The sequence below is a fragment of the Eulemur rufifrons genome, chromosome 17 (assembly GCF_041146395.1).
Source record: "Eulemur rufifrons isolate Redbay chromosome 17, OSU_ERuf_1, whole genome shotgun sequence".
Lineage (NCBI taxonomy): Eukaryota > Metazoa > Chordata > Mammalia > Primates > Lemuridae > Eulemur > Eulemur rufifrons.
This window is the reverse complement of record NC_090999.1, coordinates 49,000,780-49,017,257: the sequence shown is the minus strand read 5'-3', so window position 1 is coordinate 49,017,257 and position 16,478 is coordinate 49,000,780. Positions and strand designations below refer to the sequence as shown.

General features: G+C 34.9%; 1 protein-coding gene across 2 annotated transcripts in view; it reads left to right on the top strand.

Moving 5' to 3' along the window:
- The window catches only part of ANKRD31 (ankyrin repeat domain 31), a 106,413-nt gene that overhangs the window by 39,934 nt on the left and 50,001 nt on the right, over positions 1-16,478 (top strand). For both annotated transcript variants that reach the window (XM_069492421.1, XM_069492420.1), the window contains exons 8-12: positions 1,939-2,219; positions 2,761-2,870; positions 6,995-7,150; positions 10,725-10,867; positions 14,966-15,110. In XM_069492421.1, coding sequence (XP_069348522.1) covers positions 1,939-2,219; positions 2,761-2,870; positions 6,995-7,150; positions 10,725-10,867; positions 14,966-15,110 — 835 coding nt within the window. The remainder of the gene's footprint in view (positions 1-1,938; positions 2,220-2,760; positions 2,871-6,994; positions 7,151-10,724; positions 10,868-14,965; positions 15,111-16,478) is intronic.

The window sequence follows — 16,478 nt, the reverse complement described above, 5'->3', positions numbered from 1 at the left end:
CTATGATTTTGCCTTTTATAGTAACATTTAACACATTTTCTTGTGTTAAATTAAAGTCTTCTATCCAATATCAATACCCAGAAGATAACTTTGTGAATTTGAAGCATACAGTGATCTTTTTAGAAATTCCTGGGATAGAGATTTCAAGGAGTTAGGAAGTTATAATGGATAGATTTTTTTTTTCCCAACAGATCTGAGAAGACATATCATTAGATTGCTTGAATATAGGAAGGAAAGAGTTCTTTACCAGAATTTTCTCTTAGCTCAGAAAATCAGTATGTCTACCTGGGTGCACAGTAGAGATGGGATACCCCACATTTATTTATAGTTGGACATGGAATATATGCAATTGGGCTACTAGGGGAAGGAAAAAAATTATGCCTAGTTTAAGCAGAACTTTGCCTTTTATGTCTGAAAATACTGTCAGGTAGCTAAACTGTTGGGGTTTAGAATTCCTGCAGTATTATGGCTGTAGGCCCTGTAACGTCCTACTACTCACCAAGTCCCTTTTTTATGTTGACATAATCCTCGTTGGTTTTTTTTTTCCTAATCACAATTAAAAATTTAAGCAATTATAGAATTACATAACAATATAGTAATAAAAAGTCCTCCACAGTTCCACTCTTTAGAGATAATCACTGTTAACAGTTTGGTGTATCTGTCTCCAATTATTACTATCATATTCTATATAAGTTTATTTCATATAAATGGGATTATATTATACATAATGCTTTGCATCTTATTTTATAAATATAATAATGCATCTTGGTTATCTTTCAATGTCAGCAAATGTAGCTCTACTTAAGTCTTTTAATTTGCTGAGTGGTATTCCACTGTATGAATATCTTGTAATTTATTTATTTAACCAGTTCATTATTGATGGTCATTTGGATTGTTTTCTTTCTTTTCTACTTTTCTTTTGGCCATTACAACAATGTTCTTAGGAATACCTTGGGAAGATTTAGATAACATAATGCTGAGCTCATGTTGCATCATGTACACCTGGAATAATACTTCCTGCAGTTCTGTTCAACAAATCTCAAAACTGACAAATAGGGTAAAAAAAAAAATCCAGAAAAAGAGAAATTAATTACAGAGATAGTGTATAAAGATTAAACATTCCATTGTTTTAATATGAAAGGAAGGAATATGAGTAAAGTATAGGAAATTATGATTGATATTGATAAAGTGAGCATAAACTTAGCACTTCTCCAAAAGAAAAGAAAAAAGAAACCCTTTTAAAAGTAGAAATGAGACTGACTTAGAACACATCAAGTCAAATACTCTTACTCAGCTGTAATAAAATACAGAACTTGTTACCTTGAGAAGCTTTGCAAACTGGATATGTAAATAAGCTCAAGAAAGGTTTAGATGATATGTATAAAGCATAAATATCCTCATGGAAGTTAAATCTATAATGAATTATTAAGGGAAAATTAGAGCAATTCATGATATACTGTTAACCTTTTAGAATCAATGTAATGGGGGTTATGTACTATCTATCCTGTTCCACAAAATATCACTTACTGCTGCTGTCAGATAACAAAATACTAGGTGGAATAGACCAATGATCTGGCCCACTGTGACATTTCTAATGTCGTATGGGTCTCTCATCATTCTACATTTACTATTTCCTGCAAAATTAAAGTGCCCAGAGTGACCGTAGGCTTGCTCTTGAATTTTAAGGATACATATTGATCAAAATCATTTTTATCTATGCTTTTCTTATCTTAAGCTTTTAAATCTGCAATGTCCTTTATTACATTTAATTATTATAAAATTTTTCATTATGTTCACATATGTCTAATGAATTTTTGTACTTTCATCCTATAAGAGACATTTTAGTTTAATCAAAGGACAATATAAAATTTAATTTCTTCTAGTTTTATTTTTTTTGTCATGTTGTAATTATTTGTGGATGTATTTCTATCTTTGTAGCCCCTAGAAGACCCAGATTCATTTGGATTGCAAACTCTGGCTCATCAAAATGTCACATCCTGTGAACCACTAAATAATAAGGGAAATTCAAATTTAGTGGAAAATAGCTCTGACCGGAAAACTGCATGTGTGTTAAGGAGATCATCCAGACTGGGAAAACTGAAAGTAAGCCGAGATGCAAAGCACACAGATGACATGTATAAGATGCCAGAAAAGATTTTACCAAAAATCCTTAGCTGTGAGAATCTAACAAATAATAACTCTTCAACTGCGAATTTCAGGTATGCTACCAAATTATGTTTCTCCCCAGGTATGCAGCAGACCTTGTAGATAATTATATGCTTGGGGACGTTAGGGTCAGTATACAGTTACCCAAAAGTAAAAAGCTTTATTTTTATTTTGCTGATTTTTTTTTTTATTTTACAGTTTTTGGTCAGTGCCATACCGTACAGCAAGCTCTTTTTACTTGCAAAAGGCCTGCCTTTTGAATAGGTGAATAGATTGGATAGTAGCATGCCAACTTGAGGGTTGAGGGGCAGAAGACTCAGAATACTCACATGCTTGTAGGTAACCACCCCTAGAGAAGAGAAACCCATAAGTGGTAGAAAGAAAGGGCTAAAAGCCATGATGACTGGCATGCCTGTCACAGAATTATCTGCAGTTTACTCAGGAGCCATCTCCATATTTAAAACTGCCATGCCATTTGAGAACAGTTCAGTAAAATAGCTTCGAGTTTTAAAATTTTAGTCAAAATTCGGTATGATTCTCTGTGAATGCTTGTAGAAAATATTATAGTAATTTTATAATACATTATTTTTCAAGAATGCAGGATCCTGCTTTAATGATTGAAGCTAAAGGGAAGAATATGCATTCATCCAGATTCAAGAGTGGGGAACAGGTCAGGAAAAATACAAAACTTACAGGAAAAAATGGTGAGGCACATTTTGAATATTTTTCTATTTCTTTAAGTAATTTTCAGAAACAGAATTTTGGTAGAAAGGATTCAGAGATTATCTATCTCAACTTTCTCATTTTACTAATGAGGAATCTGAAGTTCAGTTAAGGATTAACTGAGGTTAAGGATTTTTCCTAGCATCGAACAGCTCATTAGTAGCATAACTGAGATTTGATTCTGAACTTCTGATTCATAGGCTGGTATTTTTTCTATATTTCTACTTTGAAAAGAGTAGTTATAGAACTCTTTTCAAATTTAGATATGTGACCAACCTAGCATGAGGCTATAAGAAAGCATACCAAGAGGCATGGAGGAAAGGACAAGGCAAAATTATTATGATTCTTAGATCTTATTTATGTATTCCTTTTCAACCCAAAAGACTGAAGTAAAAAACTGTGCAAAACAGTAAGAGAATCTATTATAGAAACACTGGTTGAAAAATAATAGTTAGTGGAGCAATTGGCAAAATTGAAATATGGATTGTAGATATAAATAATAATATTGTTATCAGTATTAAGTTTTCACAATTTGAAAATACTGTAGTTATCTAAGAGTATGTCCTTGTGTTTAGAAATATGCACTTAAGTATTAATAGAAGGGCATAATTTATAAAAGTATTAATACATACATATGTGTCTGAGTGTGTAAGAATGATTTACAGTCATGACAAATAGAACAAGGGGTGTCTTCTTTGTTCTAATTTTACAGCTTTCCTATAGATATGAAATTATTTCAAAACAAAAAGTTTTAAAAATTCAATGAACTGAAGACAAAAATTAATAACTTTCATATATATTTAAGCACTAACTTGTTAGAAAATACAAGAAATGATCTCATTTATAATTGTTACAGAAGAAAGAAAATACCTACTTATATAACTAAGAAGAAATATACCATATGTAAGAAGAGAGTTTAAAAATTCTTCCGAGAGACATAAAAAAAGACAAGTAAATGAAAAGAAGAACCTTGTTCTTGACTAGATTCAGCATTGTAGAAAACTTACTTCTCCCTAAAATTACTCTATAAATGTATGAGATCTCAATCAGAAACAGATTTTCTCTATTTGTTAATTGTTATTATTTTATTTTGTTTTGCTTTACAGGGCTGGAGGGTAACTATGAGAATGTTACAAAATGATACTAATATCACCTGGAAAAGTAAATATAAAAGACTAGCCAGGAAAATTCTGAAAAATAAAAAGCAAAGGGAGAGTAGAGTGGCAGATCCTGTTCTATATAATATGAAAGTATGTTAGAAAGCTATAGAAATTAAAGTCATTTGGCATTGGCACAGGAATAGATATATCAATGAAACAGAATAGAGAGTTTAGATGTAGAAGCCAGATACAATGGGAATATGGGACAGATATGTGATAAAGATGGGATCTCAAATAAAAGAAAGATTAAGCAATAAATAGTGAAAAACACAAAATTGGATCCCTATAACATTTCTTATACTAACTTTATTCCTGGTCGATCAAAGATTTAAATGAAAAAAAGTTCTAGAAGAAAACATAAGTGAATCTTTTTATAATCTTGGTGTGTAAAAAGTCTTTTTTAAAGAATGATTTAAACCCAGAAGCCAAGAGGGAAAAGAATGACAAAATTGACTGTATACCTTTTTAAAAAATTGTATAGAAATATACCCTAAAGAAAATCAAACATAAAACAAAGCAGAAACATTAGCAACATTTGACAAAGGGTTAATTGCATTAGCATGCTAAAAGCCTTTATGAAACAGTAAAGGTAAAGAACAGGATGTATATGTCTATGGCCTTGATGGTGGTGATGGATACATACTTATCCCCAAGCTCATTGAATTGTATCCATTAAATAAGCATAACTTTCTATATGTCAGATAATAATAAATTGAAAGTGTTAACACTGGGGGAAAAAGAAGGAAAAGGAATGAGAATGGGTAAGGGACATGAACAAGCAGTTCACAGGAAAAAAAAGTATATATATACACACACCTGAATCCCATCTTGTCAAATTAGGACTTCAACATATAAGTTTTTGGAGAATGCACTTCAGTCTGTTATACCTTCAGTGGTGAATTCTATTAATACCATACATTTAAGGGAGAAATAATACCAGATCTACACAAAACTCTTCCAAAAATTGAAAATGAGGAAATACTTCCCAAGTCATTTTAATGAGGGCACCATTAAACTGGTACCCAAATCAAAGACATTATAAGAAGAGAAAACTAGACTAATATCCTTCATGAACATAGATATAAAAATTTTAAACAAAGTTGATCATATTCAATATTATATAATAGATCATGACCAAGTGGTCTTTATTCCAGGAAGGCAAGTTTGGTTTTATATTTAAAAATCAATCATTATAATTCATTATATTAACAAGCTAAAAAGGAACATCTATATGATCATCTCAGTAGTTGCAGAGAAAGCATTTCACAGTACCTAACATCTATTTCTTGTGAAAACTCTCAGCAAACTAGGAATAGAGGGGGGACTTCTTCAACCTGAAAAAGGGCATCTACAAAAAACATACAGCTATCATACTTAATGGTGAAAGACTAAATGCTTTCCCCCAAGATCAGAAAATTATATAATTATAGCAGCAAATGCAACTAGCACAGACGTATTTGGAATAAAACCTACTGATTCTAGGTAAGCATGCAACTTACCTGGTATGAGAAGAATACTTTCTAGTCTAGTGTGTAGGAAGGTAGGCTCAAATGTTTAGCAGTTTTATTTGTTTTATAGTGGTACTGAACGGAGGGAGTCAAATAAAAGCAAAGAAGTTAAATTGTGCTCCATTAAGAAACTTGCTACAGTACTCAATTACCTTTGTGAGGTTTTATGATGGGGCAGCTTAACTAGATCAAAACTGGAAAACCTGTCATTAAAGCTATTCTGAAATTAAGAAAATCCAAATAAATATTACCCCCAAATTGACAGAATTTGAGGAGCAGTACTCACCTAAATGAGGAGCTTCAGTATTTTAGGAAACATGGTGGAAAATTGGTACTTGTTATGCATCATATGGAAAATTATTTATTTATTTTTTGAGACAGGGTCTTGCTCTGTCACCTGGGCTAGAGTGCAGTGGCATCATCATAGCACACTGCAACCTCAAACTCCTGGGCTCAATTGATCCTCTTGCCTCAGCCTCCCAAGTAGCTGGGACTATAGGCGAGTGTCACCACTTGGCTAAGTTTTCTATATTTTGTAGAGATAGGGCCTCACCCTTGGTTAGGCTAGTCTTGAACTACAGGCCTCAAACAGTCCTCCTGCCTTGGCCTCTCAAAGTGCTAGGATTACACACATGAGTTATTGTGCCTGGCCCCTGGAAAATTGTTTTAATTGTGCATTTTCTGGCTTAGCAAATCAAAAATATTACACAGATCAAGACCATGGTTCTTTACTTATTTTTAGCAAAGAAAAAAATTTAGCATTCCTTTTTCTGAACTCACTGGGATTCATTGTTGTATCTTTCTTTCTTTCTTTTTTTTTTTTTTTTCCTGAGACAGAGTCTCTCTCTGTCACCCCGGCTAGAGTGCAGTGGCATCATCATGGCTCACTGCAACCTCAAACTCCTGGGCTCAAGTCATCCTCCTACCTCAGCCTCCCAAGTAACTGGGACTACAAGCATGAGCCACCAGGCCCAGCCTAGTTGCTGTATCTTTCTTATGTGCCTCTGAGATTTTTCTCCTCATGGTTTTATAAGACATTGGTATTATAACATTTTATCAAATTTGATGATATATAGTTCTAGATAATCCTTTTCACCAGAACTTTTAAGAAAATAATCTGTCTTCTCATACATGCACCTTTCATGGGTGTTCAGTTGACATACACTGCTTCTCATGATTTGTAGTCTACTACAAATATTTTTAAACTAATGACACTTGTCTCTTTTTTCTTTTTGTATGTAAATAACATTATAGTTGGGTTAATGGATGAAATACTCTTTCATAATATAGTATACCTCACTTCTAGACTGTTGACTAAATTAATCCTGCAACCTGTTACCTACCAAGTTTGTAGCTTGAAGTCAATAATTTGTAGTCTGTATTATTCCTGATATGCAAATAAGGATGTTTTTTCTTTTGTTCATTCCCCTATTTCAGAAAAAATGAAGATGAATAAATTATCTCTTTCTAGCATTAATCGGAGAAACGGTTTTGGAGAAAACTTACTATATAAGGCTGCTCTGCATGATGATGTTGATCTTGTTCGTCATTGTATAAAAAAAGGTGGAAATGTTAATCAGCCAAGTTATGCAGGTAAGTTAGGGTTACCACCCACAGTTATCTTAAGAGTGGTTTGTAGTTTCAGCTGAATCACTCCTATAAAAGTATAGCAAAGTGGGCCTGAGGCAAATCCTAAACAGAAGGCTTTCAGTTAATTTTCTTATTAAGTAGCTCTTCATCATTAGATTCTTGGGATGACAGTAAAGTGAGAAGAGTGGCTGGCAGGAGAGAAGCATTATATTTCTCCTTGACAGATTATGCCAGATGGGTCATGTGCAGTGGCATATAGAAGGATGGTTCCTGGGGATGACTTTGCATGGTCATTGTTACTATGAGACTCAACCTTGAATGGAAGAGAAATGAAGTCAAAAACTGGAAAAAGCTGATGGTACACAGAACTACAGGGGAAAATTTGTCATGAAATGATAGATGTACTGTAGGAGCAGTGGCCAGGGGAATGGAGAGAATAGAGTATGAAGTACAGAGGGTGGGACAGGGAGCTCAGAAAGAGCATTCTTTTTGCAAGGCTAGGTCTCTCGTACAGTCTTCCTTGTGGGGAGAATCTCACATGTTCTCCTGGAGAGGAGTGATTCCATAAAGATAATTAAGTACTTAATGCGCTGAACAGCAGTGGGCTAACCTGGCTGGTGCTTTTGGGTGTCCATACTTTTCCTATTGTTTCCAGACTTGCTCAATTTATGAAATAGTGCAAAAAGTCTTGTGCACAGAAATGGCACAACAAAATTCATGAACAAGCAGGTGATTACAAGTGTACCCCCATTACTACATTTAGCAAGGCCTAGATTTACAGTATAATCAGGATGTTATTTAAAATCTCATACCCAGGTCAACCACGATGGTCCTATAACCCTCAATCTTGGAGCCTTATTTGCTAGCCAAAGCACTTGTTGCCTTGATTTCAAGAAATGCATGGTTCTTTCTGTTAGTACTCTTTGCCCATTGAGTTCAGAACTAGCTCTACATGCAGTAAATTTTGACTTTATGGATTTCCCAAGCATCTTTTAATATGTTTCTTTTCATTGGACTTTTTTTTTTCTGTGCCAGCGTTAACATTCTCAGTGGTTGTGCCCTGCTTGTCTTCGGCCAGTTAATATATAGGGTTTCCTCACTGCCCCAGGCACTTCTGTCACCTTCATTAATTCTTTATCCTTACCATATTTTCCATGCTTTTTGAACTCTTGTTTTCTGTGTTTCCTTCTCACTTTGCATCTTAGCTCTACCTTTATTTCTAGCTAGCATATCTCACAGAATTACAGAGGGCAATGTTTCCACAGGGTTGTCTACAAACGATTTTCAATTGAATCACCTGCCATGTTCATTTTAAATACAACTGTCACTTCACCTCCCAAAACACATTCTCTTTCTCTCTCTCCCTTCCCCCGCCACATTCAAGAACTTCTGGCAAGAGGCATATGACCTTCATGCGACATGTCAGTTCAATGCAGTGAGCTTTCACAGTATGCCGCTGCCTATGTGCCAGATACTGTGAAACCAAAAAGATTAATAATTTCTACTAGGAAGATTTAAATAAATATATATATACATATATATATGTATATAGTGATACTATAAAAAAGAAAAGGCTAAGTGCCTTGTGAGAAAGGAACAAAATAGGCTGGGCGCAATGGCTCAGGCCTGTAATCCTAGCACTCTGGGAGGCCTAGGTGGGAGGATCGCTTGAGCTCAGGAGTTTGAGACGAGCCAGAGCAAGAGCAAGACCTGTTTCTACTAAAAATAGAAAAATTAGCTAGGCGTGGGGCAGGCACCTTTAGTCCCAACTACTTGGGAGACTGAGGCAGGAGGATGACTTGAGCCCACGAGTTTGAAGTTGCAGTGAGCTATAATGATGCCACTGCTCTATAGCCTGAGCAAGAGAGCAAGACCCTGTCTCAAAAAAAAAATCCCTCTAAGTACTGCTTTAGCTGCATCCCACAGATTTTGATGTTTTATTTTCATTATCATTCAGTTTGAAATTTTAAAAATTTCTCACATGCTTTCTTATTCAAGCTAGTGATTATATTAAAAATTGTTTCATTTTTAAATATTGGGATTCTCCAGATATCTTTGTTATTGAATTCTAATTTGACTAAAAATGATGTAATCAAAGAATACACTTTGTATGGTTTTGATCCTTTTACATTTATTGAGAATTGATTTATTGCCTAGTATATGGTCTGTCTTCATGAATATTGTATGTACACTTGAATGTTTATTCTTTAGTTGTTGGATGTAATGTTTTACAAATATCAGTTAGCTAAAGATGTTGATAATGTTGTTCAGATCATCTATGTCTTTACTGATTTTTTTTGTCTAGTTGATCTATCATTTACTTAGAGAGGTGTTAAAATCTTCACAACTATGGTTGTGAGATTGTTTCTCCCTTTAATTCTGTCAATTTTTGCTTTCTATATTTTGAATGTCTGTTACGAAGTACATACACAGTTGTGATTGTCATGTCTTCTGACAAACTAACTCTTTTATCATTATGAAATGCCTCTCATTGCTTGGTAATGTGCTTTATCTTGAAGTCTACTATACATGATACTATATAGACATCCTAGCCTTGTTATGTTTATTGCTTATTTGCTATATCTTTTTCCATCCTTTTATTTTCAACCTGTTTTTATATTTAAAGTATGTTTCTTTTAGATAGCATACGATTTTGCTTTTTTATCCATTCTGCTGATCTTGCCTTTAATTGGAAATTGGAGTGATTAGTCAATTTACATTTAATATAAATGGTTGGATTTAGGTCTGCTATTTTACTAATTGTTTCCTGTGTGCTGACTTCATTTTTTGTTTCTCTCTTTGTTTTTGCAGTCTTTTTTTGTTGTTACTCTAGGGATTAAATATATACCTCTAATGTTTCACAGTCATCTTAGAGTTAATATAATAATACTTCCTATAAACATATAAAATGTAAGAACACTGAATATATATAAGTCCATTTATTCCTCCATTCTTTATGATATAGCTATCATATATATTACATCTATATACATTATAAATACTAAAACATAATGTTATAATTTTTGCTTTAAAAAGCCATACGCATTTTAAGGAAATTTATAGGAAAAAAACCCTATTAACTATATATTTACCATTTTTGGTGCTCTTCATTTCTTCCTCATGATTTTGTAATTAATACTATGGGAGAAACTCCTTTCATAACACTTTATGGCAGTGGTTCTCAACTAGGGTGATTTTGCCCTCCCCAGGGACTTTTGGCAGTTTTTGGAAACATTTTTAGTTGTTACAACTGGGATGGGAGTTGCTACCAGCATTCTCTGAGTTGATAAGGACCCCTGTACAGCCTTTTTATTTGGAGAGGTCGGGATTACTTCCAAGTATTTTACTTCTTTTCACATTTTTCCACAGGCTAATTAAGGAATAGGAATTTGATTTGTCCCTCAGATTTATTGAACCCACCAAGTATTACAGTGTGCTTTCATGTGCTTTGTCTTGTCTCATATAGTCAAAATATTTTTAAAGAAATCTAGAATTAGAGTTGTTTTTTTAAGGGCAAGCACAAAATATTATTAAGGTGCCAAATATAAACAAATGCCATATTGTTTTTGTATAATAGGTTGGACAGCACTTCATGAAGCTAGTGTAGGAGGATTTTATAAGACAGCAAGTGAACTGTTAAAAGGTGGAGCAGATGTAAATATCAAAGGAAGGTACCAGATTACTCCCCTACATGATGCTGTGATAAATGGACATTATAAGGTACTGTGATGCTTTTGTTTGCAGAGCAAATAATATAGTCTACAGATATTCAATATCTTTGGGACCATACAATAGAAAAACATACAGGAATTTCAGTTTCAGTTCATTCTGCTAATGGAAACTCAAAATTTATAATTAAATTTTACTGTGTGATGGGTTTGTTGTGTCTAATATGGTAGATGCTATTTTGTATGTTTCTTTTAATAACTATACAGAACATTTTTTGGTTACACATGGTATTTTTTCAACTTGCTCTCCTTTAACACACTTTTCCTATGGTGCTTTATAAGCATTAGAAGAACATTTCCTTCTTACAGTGTTACACAGTGGCGTCCAGTCCTGATAGGAGATTCACAGCTTTATGGAGTCTAGTGTCTTGCTTTCAGAAGCAGCATAAGACATGAGAACCTCCCAGGGTTATCAACTTGTTTCCTATGGAATACTCTTGGTTCAAGACCATTTAGTGGTCAATTACTGATTGGTCAGATGTGTGTTTAACCTTCCTAAACTAGAAAGTTTTTCACCTTTTACTCTTGGATTTGCTGTGGCTTATGGACTGTGTTCACTGTTCTTGGAATTTATGAGTTTGGCCTGCATTCATCCAGGAACTAGTAACTCAGAAGTTTCCTCTGCAATCTCTCCTCAGAGGATACAGCTTTGGGCATACACACATTGTTCTTGACCACCAGGATGACTGTAATTTTAGCTGGGCTCCCTTTGACTATCTTATTCCTTGATCTCCTTATTAAGCTTCTGGCTAGTCGGTCTCCATTACATCATAGCCACCAGTTACCCTCCACTCATTGCTAACTCTCAGCATGAGATTCTGGTCTTGGTATGAACCTTCCTTTTCTTTTGAAGGGTAGCACGTATTTGCAGGTGAGGAGTTTTATTAACCAGTTTCCTTCCTCTAGAATTTTGGTAGTCCTTCATTTCATCCTATCTCTTCTAGTCCATGTGTGCAGTGTTTCTGCTGACCTCGCATTTCAAAAAACCTTGTAAACCTTGTGTGTTTCCTGTGCATGTCATGAATATTCACACTGTTAGACAAGAGGATCTTTCACAGATTTTTCTGCAATCCCATCTATATTCCTGTCTTCTGACGAGATGGTTAAATGGTCCATGAGTAACGTGCCTACTCTCTTCAACACTAGCAAAGGTTTTCCAGCTACATCCTTGGCCTTCTCTCCAGAGCACGCTTTTCTTACAGTGAATCTCCAAATTTCGTCATCTTTTTCAATCTGGATAGACTGAGAATTTCATAAATCATCAAGTTCTGGTTCCTTTTTGCCTAACAGCTTTTTCCTCCATTTATCTCTTTTTTCTCAGATGTTACTGTAACCCCCAAGAAGAAACCAGGTTGCACCCTCAATGCTTTACTTGGAAATCACCTCAGCTGAATATCCAAGTTCATCACTTACAAGTTCTGCTTTTCACACAACTTGTAGGACACATCTAGGCTTTTTGCCATGATATAACAAGGATATCCTTTCCTCCAGTTTCTAAAAACGTGTTCTACATTTGCTTCTGAGCCCTTGCCAATAGTGCCTTTAAGGTTCATTTTCTCACCAACATTCTATTTATGATGATATATGCATTCTCTAAGATGATACAGGGTTTTCTACTGTGTTCCTCTTGAGCTGTCACTGGTAGAGCCTTTAAAAATCCATATTTCTACCAAATGTCTGTTCAAGGCAATTGAGGCTTTTATTATCATGTGCCTCAAAATGATTTTAACTCTACCCATTGTCCAGTTCCAAAGCCACTCCCACATTTTTAGGTATTTGTTACAACAGCACCCTACTTCCTGGTACCAACATCTGTATTGATTTCCTGTGACTGCTGAAACCTATTACCACAAACTGGGTGGTTTAAAGCAACAGAAATTTATACTGTCACAGTTCTGGAGGCCAAAGACCAAAATCAGTATCACTGAGTTAAAATCAAGGTGTTAACGGAACTTCATTCCCTGCAGAGGCTGTCAGGGATAATCCATTACTTGCCTCTTTCTGCTTCTGATGGCTGCCGGCATTCTTGACCTGTGGCCACATCACTTCAGTCTCTTCATTTGTCTTCACATTGCCTTTTCCTCTTTGTGTGCATGTGAAACCTCCCCAATGATTCTTTTATTACAAGGACGCTTGATACGGTGTTTAGGTTCCACCCAGATAATCGAAGGTAAGTGCTTCATCTCACAATCCTTAATTTAATCACGTCTGTAAAGATCCTTTTTCCAAATAAGTTAACATTTACAGGTTCTAGAGATGAGGACATGGATGCCTTTTGAGGTGGGAGGACATTTTCAGGCTACCATGGTAAGTGTGAGGGACTTTTACTTTCCACTTACTACCTTTCTGCAATTTAAAATTTTTTTTTGGCAACATGCATCTAAAGCTTTTATGAGTTCAAACATTAATTAACATAAATATGATAAATGGACACACACACAACTCAGAATTCAAAAGTGATTAAAAAGTAGTATCAAAGGAGATATGATACACCTGACACCACCTACTTATTATCTCAGAGGAGAGATGTATAACTTATTTAAAAGGCTGACATAATGTAAATTTATGATAGTCATTTTATTATTATAGGAAGATGGAGAAGGGATACCTGTTGTATTTGTTAATACAATAGCTTACACTTGGAAGATTATCTAATATCAAAGGTGAGAGAAAAGGATTCAAACTATTTTAGTAGGCTAGGATGCTTTCTTATGAAAGTAAAATGTACATATTTTTAATTTTATACAATAGACAGAAATTCAGATCCTTCCTTTCATTCCAGACATTAACATGGAAATTCAGGCTTCTTTTAGCGTAATGTTTCTCAAAGACTACTCCCCATATCCTCCCTGGCCCATATTCATTCTTTCATTAAACAACACTTTTGAACATTTACTTTATGCCAGATACTAAGATAGTCACTGGGAATATAAAGACAATTAAGACATACATCTGTAGCAAAACCTTTGAAGCAACTTAAACATTCATTAATAGAGTTAAGTAAATTGTACTGCATACTATAGTAGTCTGTCACTCAGGTATTGAAAAGAATGAGGAAGTGGCGTCTACACTGATAATGGAACAATCTCCATACTGTTGCTGGGAGGGTGGGGGAAAGAAGGCAAAATACAGTGTATATAATATATGACCACTTGTGTAAAAAAATATATATACACATAAATATATATTATGTATACATACGTACATACTTGTTGGACTAGACTAGCACTGGAAAATTTCAGAATAGACTATAACCAGTGTTCACTCAGGAAACAATAGATGACTAAAAGACAGAAGTAGAGGTGGGAAACTTATTTTTTATTGGATACTTTCTGAGCCTTCTGTATTTTGAACCATATTCATTAATTTCTTGTTCAAAAATGATAAATTTATAAAGAAAAACATGGTTCCACCCTCATAAAACTGAGAGTACAGTAGTAGAAACATATATATAAGAAATAAGTATAATAGAGAGTATATTGGGCACTATATAAAATATATACATGAAAGGGGGGAGAGGTCATTTTTCCCTGGGGCAGCAGTGTGCGGGGTGTGGGGGACAGGGAGAGCTGCACAGAGGAGGTTACTTGAGGAGTAGTAACCAATTAAGGATTGACTGGTTTCTCCCTGACAGTCTGAACAGGGACAGCAGCAACACAGGTATAGATGGAAAATGTAACTATCTCCTGGAACCTGTTAAAATTACATTTACTACTATAGAACCCAATGCTAATTCTTAGTATTTCACCAGCAGCTGAACCACAAACATTTCTGCCCCAACCTCTTTTCTGCCTGCCTGCCTGCCTGCCTGCCTTCCCATCTTCCTTCCTCCTTCCCTCCTTCTCCCTTCTTTCCTTCTTTTCTTCTCTCTCTCTCTGTCTTTTTTAATAAGAGATTTGTTTATCAAGAAATTATGATTTAATAGCAACTACATTAATTCTTTTTTTTATTGGCAAGGGTGTTGCAGATAGACCCACACTCTGCGTTGTTGAAAGAAATATTTGATGTTACTTAACAGTTGTATGCTAGCACACATTTACAATATTATAACCTTAATTTGAGGTTCCTTACATGAACAATCTTTTTCTAGGTGACAGAGTTACTTCTTTTGAATGGAGCTGATCCATTATTTAAAAGTGACAATGGATGGTGTGCTTTGGATGAGGCCAAGGATTCACGTATGAAGCGTCTCCTTGAGAAATACGTTCCTAAACATCAAAAATGTCTTACATCAGGTAAGATTAAACAGCCCTGTTATAGCTGTTCATCACATCAGTAGAGAGTTACAGAATTTTTTTTTTAGAGAATTACAGAAATTTATTTTAAAATTATAGAAATTAATTTTTTTCCCCACAAGTTTTGAGAAAATCCTTCCAGTGGTGTATTTGCTCCATTCTTTTAATAAATCACACTGACTTGTTTGCAAATGCACATAATAGGACTCTAAAAGAAAAAAGAAAGATAATAGTTTCCCCCAGGTTTCATATTGCAAACCGTTAAGAAATCTTTTATAAATTTCTGTTTTTTTCCCCATAATCCTTTGGCTGAATAACATGATGTGATGTAAATTGTATTTGCATCTTTTTCAGTGAATATGGCCAGGATTGTTTATATCCATTACCTGAGAATCTTTCCTTACGGCTATACTTTTGTCCTCCCATCCATTACTCTATTAAATTGAACTACAAAAGAACTTGATCTGTAGTTAGCAATTTAAAAGCTTATATAAAAATGACTTAAATACATGGCATATTCTTTATACTCACTTTAATGCATCTGTTAGATTTTTTGGTAACATCACAATATTATTCTGCTCAAAACCCTACAGTGGCTCTCCGTTTAATCTAGAAGAAAAGCCAATTTCCTATATCAGCTGGCCATCCTCCTAGTTAACCCCTTCTCCTACCACTCTCTATTTCCATTACTTAACTTCAGTCATGCTGGCTTCCTTGTTATTCCTCAGATATGCCTCCCTCACCTCCTAAAGTCTTAGTTCAAATGTCACCTTCTCAATAAGGCCTAGAACACCCTATTTAATACTGCAACTTCCCCCTTCCCACCCTTACTATGTTACTTAATAGTTATCTATCACTATGTAACAATTACCCTAATATCTTGTACTTAAAACAATAAACATGTTTTATTTTGCACAGTTTTGGAGGGTCAAGATTCTGGGATCAATTTAGCTGAGTCGTTCTGAATCAGGGTCTCTCACAGGTTGCAGTCATGTTAAGGCTCAACTAGGGCAGAAAAATCCACTTTCGAGCTCACAAATATGGTTGTTGGCCTGCCCCAGATCCTTGCTGGTCATCAGCTGAAGGCTTTAGTTACTTGCCACACGAGCTTCTCCATAGGGCTGCTGACAAACTGGCGGCTGACTCAGAGCAAGTGATCCAAGAGACAGAGAATGTACCTAAGATAAAAGCCAGTCTTTTTATCACCCAATCCCAGGTGATATGGAATTTTTCCGTATTCTTTTTGTTATAACTTGAGTTACTAAGTCTGGCTGACACTCAGCGGTAGCAGAATTAAGCTCCACCTCTTAAAGGGAGAAGTTTCAAAAAATTTATGGACATATTTTTAGAACCACAACCCTCATTCCA